The sequence below is a fragment of the Pristiophorus japonicus genome, chromosome 3, assembly GCF_044704955.1.
Source record: "Pristiophorus japonicus isolate sPriJap1 chromosome 3, sPriJap1.hap1, whole genome shotgun sequence".
NCBI classification, from domain to species: domain Eukaryota; kingdom Metazoa; phylum Chordata; class Chondrichthyes; family Pristiophoridae; genus Pristiophorus; species Pristiophorus japonicus.
Window position 1 is genome coordinate 116392282 of NC_091979.1, and position 15069 is coordinate 116407350.

The following is a 15069-nucleotide window of genomic DNA, read 5'->3' on the forward strand; positions in this document are numbered from 1 at the left end:
TCAACAACATTCTGTGGTAGAGAATTCCACAGGTTCACCACTCTCTGGGTGAAGAAGTTTATCCTCATCTCAGTCCTAAATGGCTTACCCCTTATCCTTAGATTGTGACCCCTGGTTCTGGACTTCCCCAACATTGGGAACAGGCTTCCTGCATCTAACCTGTCTAAACCCATCAGAATTTTAAACGTTTCTATGAGATCCCCTCTCATTCTTCTGAACTCCAGTGAATGCAAGCCCAGTTGATCCAGTCTTTCTTGATATGTCAGTCCCGCCATCCCGGGAATCAGTCTGGTGAACCTTCGCTGCACTCCCTCAATAGCAAGAATGTCCTTCCTCAGGTTAGGAGACCAAAACTGTACACAATATTCCAGGTGTGGCCCTGTACAACTGTAGCAACACCTCCCTGCCCCTGTACTCAAATCCCCTCGCTATGAAGGCCAACATGCCATTTTCTTTCTTAACCGCCTGCTGTACCTGCATGCCAACCTTCAATGACTGATGCACCATGACACCCAGATCTCGTTGCACCTCCCCTTTTCCTAATCTGTCACTATTCAGATAATAGTCTCTGTTTTTACCACCAAAGTGGATAACCTCACATTTATCCACATTATACTTCATCTGCCATGCATTTGCCCACTCACCTAACCTATCCAAGTCGCTCTGCAGCCTCATAGCATCCTCCTCGCAGCTCACACTGCCACCCAACTTAGTGTTATCTGCAAATTTGGAGATACTACATTTAATCCCCTCGTCTAAATCATTAATGTACAGTGTAAACAGCTGGGGCCCCAGCACAGGATCTTGCGGTACCCCACTAGTCACCGCCTGCCATTCTGAAAAGTACCCATTTACTCCTACTCTTTGCTTCCTGTCTGACAACCATTTCTCAATCCATGTCAGCACACTACCCCCAATCCCATGTGCTTTAACTTTGCACATTAATCTCTTGTGTGGGACCTTGTCGAAAGCCTTCTGAAAGTCCAAATATATCACATCAACTGGTTCTCCCTTGTCCACTCTACTGGAAACATCCTCAAAAAATTCCAGAAGATTTGTCAAGCATGATTTCCCTTTCACAAATCCATGCTGACTTGAACCTATCATGTCACCTCTTTCCAAATGCGCTGCGCTATGACATCCTTAATAATTGATTCCATCATCTTACCCACTACCGACGTCAGGCTGACCGGTCTATAATTCCCTGTTTTCTCTCTCCCTCCTTTTTTAAAAAGTGGGGTTACATTGGCTACCGTCCACTCGATAGGAACTGATCCAGAGTCACTGGAATATTGGAAAATGACTGTCAATGCATCCGCTATTTCCAAGGCCACCTCCTTAAGTACTCTGGGATGCAGTCCATCAGGCCCTGGGGATTTATCGGCCTTCAATCCCATCAATTTCCCCAACACAATTTCCCGACTAATAAGGATTTCCCTCAGTTCCTCCTCCTTACTAGACCCTCTGACCCCTTTTATATCCGGAAGGTTGTTCGTGTCCTCCTTAGTGAATACCGAACCAAAGTACTTGTTCAATTGGTCCGCCATTTCTTTGTTCCCCGTTATGACTTCCCCTGATTCTGACTGCAGGGGACCTACGTTTGTCTTTACTAACCTTTTTCTCTTTACATATCTAGAGAAACTTTTGCAATCCGTCTTCATGTTCCCTGCAAGCTTCTTCTCATACTCCATTTTCCCTGCCCGAATCAAACCCTTTGTCCTCCTCTGCTGAGTTCTAAATTTCTCCCAGTCTCCGGGTTCGCTGCTATTTCTGGCCAATTTGTATGCCACTTCCTTGGCTTTAATACTATCCCTGATTTCCCTTGATAGCCACGGTTGAGCCCCCTTCGCTTTTTTTATTTTTACGCCAGACAGGAATGTACAATTGTTGTAGTTCATCCATGCGGTCTCTAAATGTCTGCCATTGCCCATCCACAGTCAACCCTTTAAGTATCATTCGCCAATCAATCCTAGCCAATTCACGCCTCATACCTTCAAAGTTACCCTTCTTTAAGTTCTGGACCATGGTCTCTGAATTAACTGTTTCATTCTCCATCCTAATGCAGAATTCCACCATATTATGGTCACTCTTCCCCAAGGGGCCTCGCACAACGAGATTGCTAATTAATCCTCTCTCATTACACAACACCCAGTCTAAGATGGCCTCCCCCCTAGTTGGTTCCTCGACATATTGGTCTAGAAAACCATCCCTTATGCACTCCAGGAAATCCTCCTCCAATGTATTGCTTCCAGTTTGGTTCTAGTGCATATTAAAGTCACCCATTATAACTGCTGCATCCTTATTGCATGCACCCCTAATTTCCTGTGTGATGCCCTCCCCAACATCACTACTACTGTTTGGAGGTCTGTACACAACTCCCACTAATGTTTTTGCCCTTTGGTGTTCTGCAGCTCTACCCATATAGATTCCACATCATTCAAGCTAATGTCCTTCCTAACGATTGCATTAATCTCCTCTTTAACCAGCAATGCTACCCCACCTCCTTTTCCTTTTATTCTATCCTTCTTGAATGTTGAATACCCCTGGATGTTGAGTTCCCAGCCCTGATCATCCTGGAGCCACGTCTCCGTAATCCTGATCACATCATATGTTAACATCTATTTGCACAGTTAATTCAGCCACCTTATTACAGATACTCCTTGCATTAAGACACAAAGCCTTCAGGCTTGTTTTTTTAACACCCTTTCAAGTCTTTCTTTTTTCTTTAATTTCCAGTATAATCTAGCCCCAAGACATGCTTCATCTAATCACTAGATGTGCAAGGTTAAGCTTCATAGTTGAATGAACCTGCCTATAAAAATTGCCTTCTGTGACAAGCACGAGTATAAACACATGGGCCAGAAATCATAAAGCCTGCTGACACTCCAATGTCTAGGCTCATATCTGAAAAATGGACCAAAGAATGGTCAATGCCGATGAAACAGTATATTGTGAAGAGCCAAGACCCCTCAGGAATGGGGAAGAAAGGAGAGAAAATTGACAGCAGAAAACAGAAAGGAAAAAGGAAATAAAGACTTTAAAAATTCACTTCAGGACTATAATTTGAAAATTACAATTTGAAAAATCATTCAAGTTTTTGGTATGCATCAACCCAAGCACACCACCAACCTGCAGGCACTGCAGACAGTGCAGATGAAGAAATGAGGGGAAGGTGGATAGAGCGGGTGAAGTCTGACAAAGGCATTAAATTAAAACTGTATGATCATGCAAAAAGTTGCCCAAGCACAATGAACACTGTTGATGAGATGGGGCTCACATAAAGCTTGATGAAAATCTGCTAAAAAATTTTTTGAAATGTGGCTATAAATTAGTGTTCCAATGGACAATGTTTCTGCAGGGACAATAGGAGATTTTCAAAAAACATCCGAAGAAAATAGCAATTCAATAAAATAGTATGCAAGTTACTGAAGATATTACAAATAATTAAAAAGTTCCAGAATGTATTTTTTAATTAGATGTTCACAGAAGTTACTTGTTAAATCTTGATCATCTGAAGAGTTACTTTTTCAACATAAAAATGTTATTTTCTAAAATCTCCTTCCTAACAAAGAAAATTTTCCAAAGGAGTATTAATGTGCAAAATAAAACAACATACCTGGCAGGTTTGTGGTACTGGCAGAGGAAATTAAACCGCTCATCTGGAACTGGCACTCTGCTTTCATTCGGATCAATAGTACAAAAGGGAAAGTTTTCTGCGGCTGCCTGGCTCTTTGTTAGAACGTTAAAAAACGTAGATTTCCTGTTTCACAGAAAAAATGTGTTAACTACCTTTGCAGAGAATATTTTAATATACTTACTTGATACAGTGAAGTAATAGTGTTTGTGAATGGATACTCATCAATGTCTTGTAATGCAGAATGTCCTGCATACAAATACCAACTAGTTCAAATACCTAAAGAGATTGGAACACGTTTGAGAGTCTGCAATTTTACAAGATATTTTTAGACAATTCTGAATAGGCTGTATTCATAGAAAACATACTATAGTACTAGTGGAGGTGAAGCGTTACATAAACCTGCAGCTGAAATGAGTATCTGCAGAGAGATGGGAGTTGAACTTTACTTTGCACTGAAGGTGAGGGGTGCAAGAGATGAAAAATGTAATGTTTTTCTAATTTCTGCCCTCAATGTCAGCAATGAGCACTTCCGTGGGAGGTTTAGTACAGGTTAGAAGCACAATAAATGTAATCACTGACCCAGTAATATACTTTAAAGGAGCAGCGTGCGGCAGCCCGGCCCGGAAATCAGTGCGGTCCCAGCCTGCAAGACCATCAGCAGGCCGGGGCCATTCGAGGGAGCAGCGTGCGGCGGTATACCACTGCAGGGAGCAGCGCGTGCTGCTGCAGGAGGACAACAGCTGACTGCAGTGCGGGCAGGTACAACAGGAGCGGCAAGAATTTGTAGAGGGATGTGATCGGGGCTCAGGAGAGGCGAGAGCCCAGGTGCAGCACGGACCAGCCCACACTGCGATGTGTGTCTGCACTAAGTCTGTGCAGCAGAGCTGGTCTCCACTCGTCTTGGTTAACCCTCGCCACTGGACCAAGACCAAGCTCTGTCAAGCCCATGTGGTGGCTGATGTGCAACGGCCATCACACATTAAAAAGATCCATACACAGGCATCTTCCACCCTTCAAGATGTAGTTCGGGATCCGGAACATTAGGTCCTTCATTGAAACATCGGTGAACTCATCCCTTTTTGGCGTGGAAGCAAGTCATCCTCGTTTCGAGGGACTGCCTATGATGATGAATATACTTTAACTCACCTCAAAAGTCACTTTGTGCTACACCAATGCATTGATCCAATTTTTAACAGCCATCCTATGACCTGAATGAAAGTTAGAACCAAAATTTTGAGTAAGAAGGGAGAACATGCGAGGAAAGGAGGGATAACCTGGCGGGGTGTGTCGCCATCCGTTCAAGATACCAACTTGATTTTCAATCCAGTAAAATCAATGGATTGAAATTGGGCAGTTTCTACAATCACCTGGTTATTGCCCAGGCAATGAAGTTTAACCATATGAATTTAGGCAATCTCAACTCAGTTTTTAGCAATTATGGAATCAGTCAGAGGAACCATAAGGATTACTTATGTGAGAACACTGGCACAGATTATAGGAACTACAACACAAGAAACAGCAAATCAGCCCACTGTATTTGTTTCACTGCTGGCTCTTCAGCCAGAGTTACCAACTTTATTTCCCTGCCCTTCCCCCATATCATTTAATATTCTTCCTTTACAAATACTTGTCCAATTTCCTTTTAAACAATAGCCTTTGCCTGAATAGCCACTTGTGGTAAAGTATGGTGTTCTAATAACCTCAAATGTTTTTATAACTTTCCCTTTTGTTCTTATGATAATCCTGAATTTATGCCCTCTGCTACTGATTTGCCAACTGCAAGCTCACAATATAAATTAGAGATGATGGAGTCTAGACAGGTCATCAAAATGACTCAAATGATTCTAGGGTATTCACTTCTGTTGGACGATGTGTTGATCACTGTATGGGACCTTCCAGATATCAGTCCCAAATTTGCATTTTACTAGTTTAAACCTGTGACCATCTTGTTTAAATTGAAGAAATTTTCTACGTTAACTTTTTAAGAAACTATTTATAATCTTGTATACTTCGAAGATAATTTTACAGACGTCTCCAGTCTTTCCTCATAAATGAGACCTCCAAGACCTGGATCGGCTTCGTGGCTCTTTGCTACATCATCTCCAGTGTTTGAATGTTGCCCTCTTAACTTGGTCACCAGAACTCAAGGTATGGTCAGGACTTCCTCTGACCTATGTTCTTTGGTTTTGGCGATATAGTTCAACATTCTTTGTTGATTGCTGCTTTATATTGGTTAGATATTTTGAGCACTAAGTTTACTAAAGCTATTGGGCTCAATTTTCCCCAGTTATCGGCACCGTTTTTTGATGTGCACCGCATTTTGTGGCCTAAATTAAAATATCCAAGTTTCCCCAAAGTTTGTGCGCCAGTGTAACTCATTTTGTTACGATTTTTTTAGGTTCGTTTTTTTTTGCGTTATGGGGGGCGTAACCAGATGTCTGCGCTAGTTTTACACATTTATGCAAGTTTGGCCAACATACATTTTTCCTAGGATGGCATATGTGACCACTCCCAAAAACCTTTTGGGCATTTAAGAAAAACCAACCAACGCACATTTAAAAAAAAATGCCACTGTTTTTATGCAAAGTTTTGGAGGGAGTCAAGAACACATTAAATATGGATATTGAAGCTTAATTTTTTCAAACTTAAAATGCAGAATGGAAGTCTAAGGAAATTTTTTAATTTTGGATTTTTTCCAAAGTGCCACCAAACATCTCCAAACCGGGCTGGAAGGTCAGCGCGTCAGCCAGCAGAATTGGGGTGTCGGAGGGGGGGGGGGGGGTGTTTGCTGAGCCCGGACTAGGGAGAGATTCTGATGGCCGACCCTCAAGCCTGGTGAGGAGATGTTCAGTCGGTGGTAGGGTGGTACTTTGAAAAAAATCTAAAATTAAAGAATTGCATAGACTTTGTTGCCCCAAATGTCCTCATTTGAATGCCTAGCTTCCCGTTCTAAGCAAGCCTATTGCACATGCGCAGATCTGGTTCTGGTCCATACTAGGGTGTCGAACTTGGGGAGAGAACAAAGAAGCTTTAACTCCTTGTCCTGCTGTTTTCAGCTTCTTGCAAAGGTACAATTTAATCATGGGGGCAATACTGACAGTGCAATACCTCTTGCAAGCCTTCTGCGGAGGAGACGATTGATCAGACGTCATCGCATGAGGAACCTCAGAGCACGTAGGATGATGGGCAGGAGGCCTTATCCACATCGGGTATATCAAGACAGGCGTTCATATGTACACCTGAGTGATGCAGACTGTGTGAGAAGGCTGCATTTCCGCTAAGAAGTTATAACCGAGATCTGCGAGTTAGTAAAAGCAGACCTGCAACCTAGAAGCGTTACGACGACTGCTTTGTCAGTTGAAGTGAAGGTAACAGCTGCACTTTCAATCTATGCCTCTGGATCATTCCAGGCCACAACTGGGGATGTGTGCACCATTTCTCAACATGCAACACATATCTGCATTCAGCAGGTGATTGCTGCACTATATGCCCAGAGGAATGACTACATAAAGTTCTCCATGACTGCCCAGGCAATGTGTGAAAGGGCTGTGGGCTTCTCCAGGATTGCTGGCTTCCCAAAGCTACAGGGCTGCATTGATTGTACCCACATCGCCTTGCGAGCACCTATGGAGGATTGAGAGATGTACAGGAACAGGAAAGGCTTCCACTCCGTTAATGTGCAGCTCGTGTGTGACGACATGCATCGCATCATGTCAGCTGATGCAAGATATCCTGGGAGCACCCATCATGCGTTCATCCTACGCGAGAGCACTATATCTGCCATGTTTGAGCAGCAGCCAGAAGGGCAGAGCTGGCTGCCGGGAGACAAAGAGTACGGCCACGCCACTTGGTTCATCACACCCCTACAAGTAACCCAGATGGAAGCTGACCGGGAATAAATGTCGCTTATTGCGACACGCAGCATAATAGAGAGGACCACTGACATCTTGAAACAGCGTTTCCGATGCCTGGACCATTCTGGAGGCTACTTGCAATACTCCAGAGATTGTCAGTCAGTGTGCTGCATGCTGCATAACTTAGCCATCATGAGGGAGTGGCAGCAGCTAGTAGAAGATCCACCTGATGGGAGAATGGCTGATGATGAGGAAGAAGATGCAGATGACAAAGAGGAGGAGGAGGAGGAGAAGGGGGACAAAGAAGCCATGCAACTACCTGAACCCAGAGCACGACGGCAGAGGGCGGGTAGTCATACCCCTTTAAAAATTGCTCGAGCCTTGCGCCAGCAGCTCATCTGTGAATGCTTCACTGCCTGAAGGCTCAGCGGCAACTATTCCAAATGGACCAGGTTCACTGTTTGGACCTGTTCCATAATGTTGTGTTGGGTTAATGGAACAAATAATGGAAATGATTCAGTTATAATTTAAAATATATTTTATTCAAAAGTTTAACACTTGCTTGTACTTAACGTTAATAAAAATATTCTTGCCTCAAACTTTGAAGTTTTCAGTTAAGATCACTTATAAATTTATATAACTTACAAAAAACTTTTAATTTGAGAACAGTTACAATAGTAACAGCAAAAAAAGGCTGCATCCATCTCTCCTCCACCTTATTCTAAGACCGCCCACTGCGCTTGGTCTTGTTGACTCTACCCCTGACCGCAGGCAGTGGCGCAGCGTTTCTCAAGTTGATACCAAGCTTATTCTTTCGAATATCTTTGGTAACGCGCACTTCTTGATTTGGGGGTTGGGGGGGGGGGGGGGGCGGGCAGGCGGTAATGTGGAAGGCCTAGCGTGGGCCTCTTCCAAGGCTGGTCTGGGGATTGGAGTAGAAAACATAGAAAATAGATGCAGGAGTAGGCCATTCGGCCCTTCGAGCCTACACCGCCATTCAATGAGTTCATGGCTGAACATGCAACTTCAGTACCCCATTCCTGCTTTCTCGCCATACCCCTTGATCCCCCTAGTAGTAAGGACTGCATCTAACTCCTTTCTGAATATATTTAGTGAATTGGCCTCAACAACTTTCTGTGGTAGAGAATTCCACAGGTTCACCACTCTCTGGGTGAAGAAGTTTCTCCTCATCTCGGTCCTAAATGGCTTACCCCTTATCCTTAGACTGTGACCCCTGGTTCTGGACTTCCCCAACATCGGGAACATTCTTCCTTCATCTAACCTGTCTAAACCCATCAGAATTTTAAACGCTTCGATGAGATCTCCTCTCATTCTTCTGAACTCCAGTGAATACAAGCCCAGTTGATCCAGTCTTTGATATGTCAGTCCCGCCATCCCGGGAATCAGTCTGGTAAACCTTCGCTGCACTCCCTCAATAGCAAGAATGTCCTTCCTCAAGTTAGGAGACCAAAACTGTACACAATACTCCAGGTGTGGCCTCACCAAGGCCCTGTACAACTGTAATACCACCTCCCTGCCCCTGTACTCAAATTCCCTTGCTATGAAGGCCAACATATCATTTGCTTTCTTAACCGCCCGCTGTACCTGCATGCCAACCTTCAATGACTGATGTACCACGACACCCAGGTCTCATTGCACCTCCCCTTTTCCTAATCTGTCACCATTCAGATAATAGTCTGTCTCTCTGCTTTTACCACCAAAGTGGATAACCTCACATTTATCCACATTACACTTCATCTGCCATGCATTTGCCCACTCACCTAACCTATCCAAATCACTCTGCAGCCTCATAGCTTCCTCCTCGCAGCTCACACTGCCACCCAACTTGTTGTCATCCGCAAATTTGGAGATACTACATTTAATACCCTCGTCTAAATCATTAATGTACTATGTAAAGGCCCCAGCACAGAACCTTGCAGTACCCCACTAGTCACTGCCTGCCATTCTGAAAAGTACCCATTTACTCCTACTCTTTGCTTCCTGTCTGCCAACCAGTTCTCAATCCACATCAGCACACTACCCCCAATCCTATGTGCTTTAACTTTGCACATTAATCTCTTGTGTGGGACCTTGTTGAAAGCCTTCTGAAAGTCCAAATACACCACATTAACTGGTTCTCCCTTGTCCACTCTACTGGAATTTTTTGAGGCTGTTTCCAGAAGATTTGTCAAGCATGATTTCCCTTTCACAAATCCATGCTGACTTGGAGCTATCATGTCACCTCTTTCCAAATGCGCTGCTATGACATCCTTAATAATTGATTCCATCATTTTACCAACTACTGAGGTCAGGCTGACCGGTCTATAATTCCGTGTTTTCTCTCTCCCTCCTTTTTTTAAAAAAAGTTGGGTTACATTGGCTACCCTCCACTCCATAGGAACTGATCCAGAGTCTATGGAATGTTGGAATGGCGTTTGATTTGAGTGGCAGTTGATTCTGTCAGTGGGCGCGGGGTCTGGGTGTGTTCCCTTATCGCAGCAGCTAACTCAGACACTCCCTCCCTCATGTGTCCTGACAGTGTATCAGCTACCCGCGACATTCCCTCCCTCATATTCACCAACAGTGTGTCAACTACCTGCGACATTCCCTCTCTCATGTGCACCAACATTGTATCAGCTGCCTGCGATATTCCCTCCCTCATTCCTGGATAGTGTTCCCATTTCTTGAAAGTGTTGTTATTTCTCCCGACACCTCACCACTTACCCTCTGATGGTGTCCAGGCGTGATCGTGTAAGGTCAATGCTCTCCACACTCATTGCCATCATCTGAACCACATCGGTTAGATCTTACACCTCAGGAAAGCGGTGTCGAGCTCTCCTACCCCTCCTCACCCTGGATGTGGCTTGTTGCATCCCACTGGGACCGGCAGCCTCGGACGGTGGGGCCCTGGGTGTGCCTCGCTGCACCCCACTGGAATCCCCAGCCTTGGTCTGTGAGAAACCATGGAATGTCCCAACACACGTACCACTCAGGAAAGGGCCTGGCATCTCAATGGGTGGCACCTGCACCTCCTCCAAAGTACAACAGTGTGGGCTTTATCCATCACCTCCCCCTCCCCATGCTCTTGGTCTGGATGATGGGATTAGAACACATTCTCCTTTTAAAATAATGAAAGGGATAGACAAGATAAAGGCAGAGAGGTTGTTTCCACTGGTCAGGGAGACTAGAACTAGGGGGCACAGCCTCAAAATACGGAGGGGCCAATTTAAAACCGAGTTGAGAAGAATTTCTTCTCCCAGAGGGTTGTGAATCTGTGGAATTCTCTGCCCAAGGAAGCAGTTGAGGCTAGCTCATTGAATGTATTCAAGTCACGATAAATAGATTTTTAACCAATAAGGGAATTAAGGGTTACGGGGAGCGGGCGGGTAAGGGGAGCAGAGTCCATGGCCAGATCAGCCATGATCTTGTTGAATGGCGGAGCAGGCTCGAGGGACTAGATGGCCTACTCCTGTTCCTAATTCTTATTATGTTCTTATGTTTTCAGGCTCGTCAGTGCCTGAATCATCATCTGCATTGGCTTCAACTCGTCAGGGTTGGCCTCCAGTTCTGCAAAATATAACAGAACAGACAAATGGTTAGCAGCAGAGGAAAGGGCAGGGTGGCATGAGTAGGCTCACACAGTGCAGGTAGCAGGCTCATTTGAAGGACCACAATGAAGGATGGCACATTACATCAAGCGTAGCGTAGCAGATGGAGACATCCCCATGAACCGAAGCATGGCTAGCCCATGCTGTACTTCACATTTAGCTCCGCTGGGCAGGCCACATTGTTGACATGCCAGACATGAGACTCCCAAAGCAAGCACTCTACTCTGAACTTCTTCACGGCAAACGAGCCAAAGGTGAGCAGAGGAAACGTTACAAGGACACCCTCAAAGCCTCCCTGATAAAGTGCAACATCCCCACTGACACCTGAGAATCCCTGGCCAAAGACCACCCCAAGTGGAGGAAATGCATCCAGGAGGGCGCTGAGCACCCGGCGTCTCATCGCCGAGAGCACGCAGAAATCAAGCGCAGACAGCGGAAAGAGCGTGCGACAAGCCAGTCCCACCCACCCCTTCCTTCAACGACTATCTGTCCCACCTGTGACAGACTGTGGTTCTCGTATTGGACTGTTCAGCCACTCAAGAAGTGGAAGCAAGTCTTCCTCGCTTCAGAGGGACTGCCTATGATGATGATGATGGATAACATTTAGCAAAGCCAGACTGTGGAATTTGCAGGACTTACCCTCTCCCTCGAGTGTGGGCCCAGCTTGTGCAGTGGTGATTGCTTTTCTCCAGGCAGGACCTATCAAAGCAGTGACCATCTCTTAAAAGGGGTGTCAGTGAGTACAGATTTGCCGGGTCTCCTCCTGTTAGAGTTCCTTCCTTTTTGTTGTGTGCCAACTTCCTCTGCAAAGATGAAAATATAACTTTTTAGGGAGGGTGTCTTTCTGCTGGGTGGGACATATACATGGTCACATTTGCAATTCCATTGAATAAATGAAAATATTACTTACACTAACTACTTGACCAAGGTCCTGCCACTATTTTTTGCACTGGCCTCCAGGCCTCAGGGTCTGTAATCTTCTGCAAGTTGGTTCCAGCGTTTCTTCATTTCTTTTGGTGAAACTTGTGTGACCTCTGCTGGTGTCCAGCTCCTGCCGTCTGGACTCAATTTCAGTAACCAGTGCCTCCACTTCATCCGGTCAGAAATTCTTGGTCCTTGAGCCGCGTTGCATATTGTATTGCAGCTCCTATTTTCCCAATGAGAATTAAACTTCTCACACACAACTGGCTCTTTAAAAATGCCACCCATAGCAGTCACATCAAAAATGTCTTTTTTTCGTGCATCGTTTTTTTTTGGCGCGGACATTTGGCTCCACCCCCCCGAAGCTAAAGGACAGGCTGCGCAGCGCCAATTTTAAAAAATAGAACCGGGAAACTTGCTAGTTATTTTTTGGGGGGAGCTAAAAAAAAAAAAACAGGCGTAACTCTTGCAATACACCAAAAACTGGTATTGGGGAAAATTGAGCCCATAAGATTGGTTTCAAATTCATCCTTGGCTATTTTATCAGTATTCAAAAGAGTACATGTGTTGCTCATTTTTCCTTTGATATTACTCCCAACAAGTAGGCATTGTTTTCTACCCTACAGCCAATTTCTTATTCATTTCCCGGGTTTACTCTCAATCCTCACAAATTTAAGCTGAACCTATCATGAGATTTTGTAAAATGCCTTTTGAAAATTCAGGCACACGGTGTCTTTGGGGTTTCCACAGTCCACTTGGAATATTACTTCCTCAAACAAGTCAAGGAGATTCTTCAGGAATGATCTTTCCTTTCTGAATTCACATCGGCTACTGTCGACTAGGTTATTATTGTACAGATGTTCAAATTTATTCCTGTTAATTAATTTGATTATTTTACAGGGAATGGAAGTGGGACTAGTGGGTCTACGATTGCCAGAGTCTAGTTTGTTTTGCCTTTTCTGTTTCCAATCTACTGGTGCCTCCCCAGTGATTCCCTCAAGTCTCTTCCCTAGCTTCCTTTAGCATTAAAAGTGTCATGAGAGTTAGTGGTCATCTTTGTAAATGACCTGGACAAAGTACTAAAAATAGAAGACATGGTACCCTCGGGGGACAGCGAGTTCAGAATCATTAAGTTCAACATGATCGAGGATTCAGAAACACAAGACCAGGAGTTAATATATAACTTTAAAAAGGCTAATATTTCAGAGAAATGAATGGACAACTTGAATAGTCACCTTCACTCAATTTGTTTAACACTTCAGTAGAGAACTGGAACATCATTTAAAGTCACAATGTTGAGCATGCAGGATAAATACTCATCTAAAACTAACTAGTAAGCTCAGACTAAATAGACAGATGAATCCTAAATGGATCAATAAATAAATGCAAAGTGAACGAGAAAATGTGACCAATAAATAATCCTGCATGAAGAAAGCGAATGGGGTGCAGAAACATATTTTAAAAAGTGATCCAAGGGGCAAAGATAAAAGGTAAAAAAAAGCACAGCTGAAGACAAAGTACGAGTAAGTAATTCTTTGAATATTTCAATAGTAAGCCAGCCAGAGGCGAGAACCAAGGACAAGCATAGATAGTAAACATTCTGATTGACTGTTTTCTCCAAGTCTTCACAAGGATAACATGAGCAATATATACCTTCCCCAGAGTTATCCCAGGCAAAACTAATGACTTTGATATAATTGAGATGGAAGTCGTAGACAGACAGAGAGGGCTCAATCAGGGGAGCAAGGTTTAGGGATATTGTTGGGCTACAGCCAACTTGGAATGATCAAATTAAAATTGGGTGCCAAAAGAGGAAATGTATTTCATTCATCAGCACAGATGTTCCTAACTGTGACAAAATAATAAAATACATAAATGCTAAAAGAAAATAATGGCAATAAAGAAGCAATATTCCATATGTGCAGCCTTAAATAGAGGAATCACAAAAACATTTACCATTTAATTTTCAACAGCAGGTTCCATTTTTTCATCCATTTCATATTTCTTTAGAAAAAGAGAGATTCCCTGCGGTGTTGCTGACAGGTTATATGGCATCTAGAATGTGGCTGTGATTTTTTTAAAATATGGTTTCTTCCAAGGCAAGGGGATGCCGAACAGAGCTCAGCACAGCAGAATTTGGCTCACTGGGGGGGGGGGGGGGGGGAGGTAATTCAGGGTAGCACAGTGTAGGGGGTGGAGGGGAGGAAAAAAATATTCAGCAGAACAGAGGCCAGTGAGAAGGAACAGTGAGCAGAGCACAGCTGAGTGGAGGCATTCAGCAGAGAGCAATATGCAAGGTAGGAAAGAAGATATTCAACATAGTGCAGCAAAACAGGGGCAACACTAAGCAAAGCACAGGAGTAATGAGAGGAACGTATTTTGCCCCTAGATTTTATTTCAATTCAAATTCCTCCACATGGGGCAAAAATCTGACTAATCAGAAAATTGGAATGCATCTTTAAACCACCAGAAATTAACAAACCTGCCTATTCATAGTGAGCCATAGGTTCCTATTCCTAAGCTCTCACCTTCCCTGTCGAGTCTTATAAATAGAGAAGAAAGTGGCAGCTTTAAGCTGCATTTTGAGTGTTGCATGTTAGAATGACACACACATTGGTACTGGTGCACTCTAGGAGTATGTAACTTAGTTGTGCCTCTTGGTTCAACACATGGGAGATAGAATAAATTCAGGAACAGCCCTCCAAATAGAAGTTATTTCAAACATACAAATGACCAGGAATTTCCCACTATAGGACAAAATGACCAGGCTCATTTCCATAATCACAATTGTGACAATTTAAAAAGGTTTGAAACACTGGTTTTCAAATCATCTGGTACCATGCCTCAGCAATTGTGAAAAGTCTTTATCCACATATTTTACTTTTACATAAGAACATAATAGGAACAGGAGTAGGCCATACGGCCCCCTCGAGCCTGCTCCGCCATTCAATAAGATCATGGCTGATCTGATAATGGACTCAGCTCCACTTCCCTGCCTGCTCCCCATAACCCCTTATCGATTAAGAAACCATCTATTTCTGTTTTAAAT

General features: G+C 43.9%; 1 protein-coding gene across 2 annotated transcripts in view; it reads right to left on the reverse strand.

Moving 5' to 3' along the window:
• ola1 (Obg-like ATPase 1) overlaps positions 1–15069 on the reverse strand; it is a 164262-nt gene that overhangs the window by 125483 nt on the left and 23710 nt on the right. Inside the window, exon 3 of one of the 2 annotated variants that reach the window (XM_070874704.1) lies at positions 3617–3760. The exons of the other annotated variant lie outside the window; for it this stretch is intronic. Coding sequence (XP_070730805.1) covers positions 3617–3760 — 144 coding nt within the window. The remainder of the gene's footprint in view (positions 1–3616; positions 3761–15069) is intronic. 2 annotated transcript variants of the gene reach the window in all.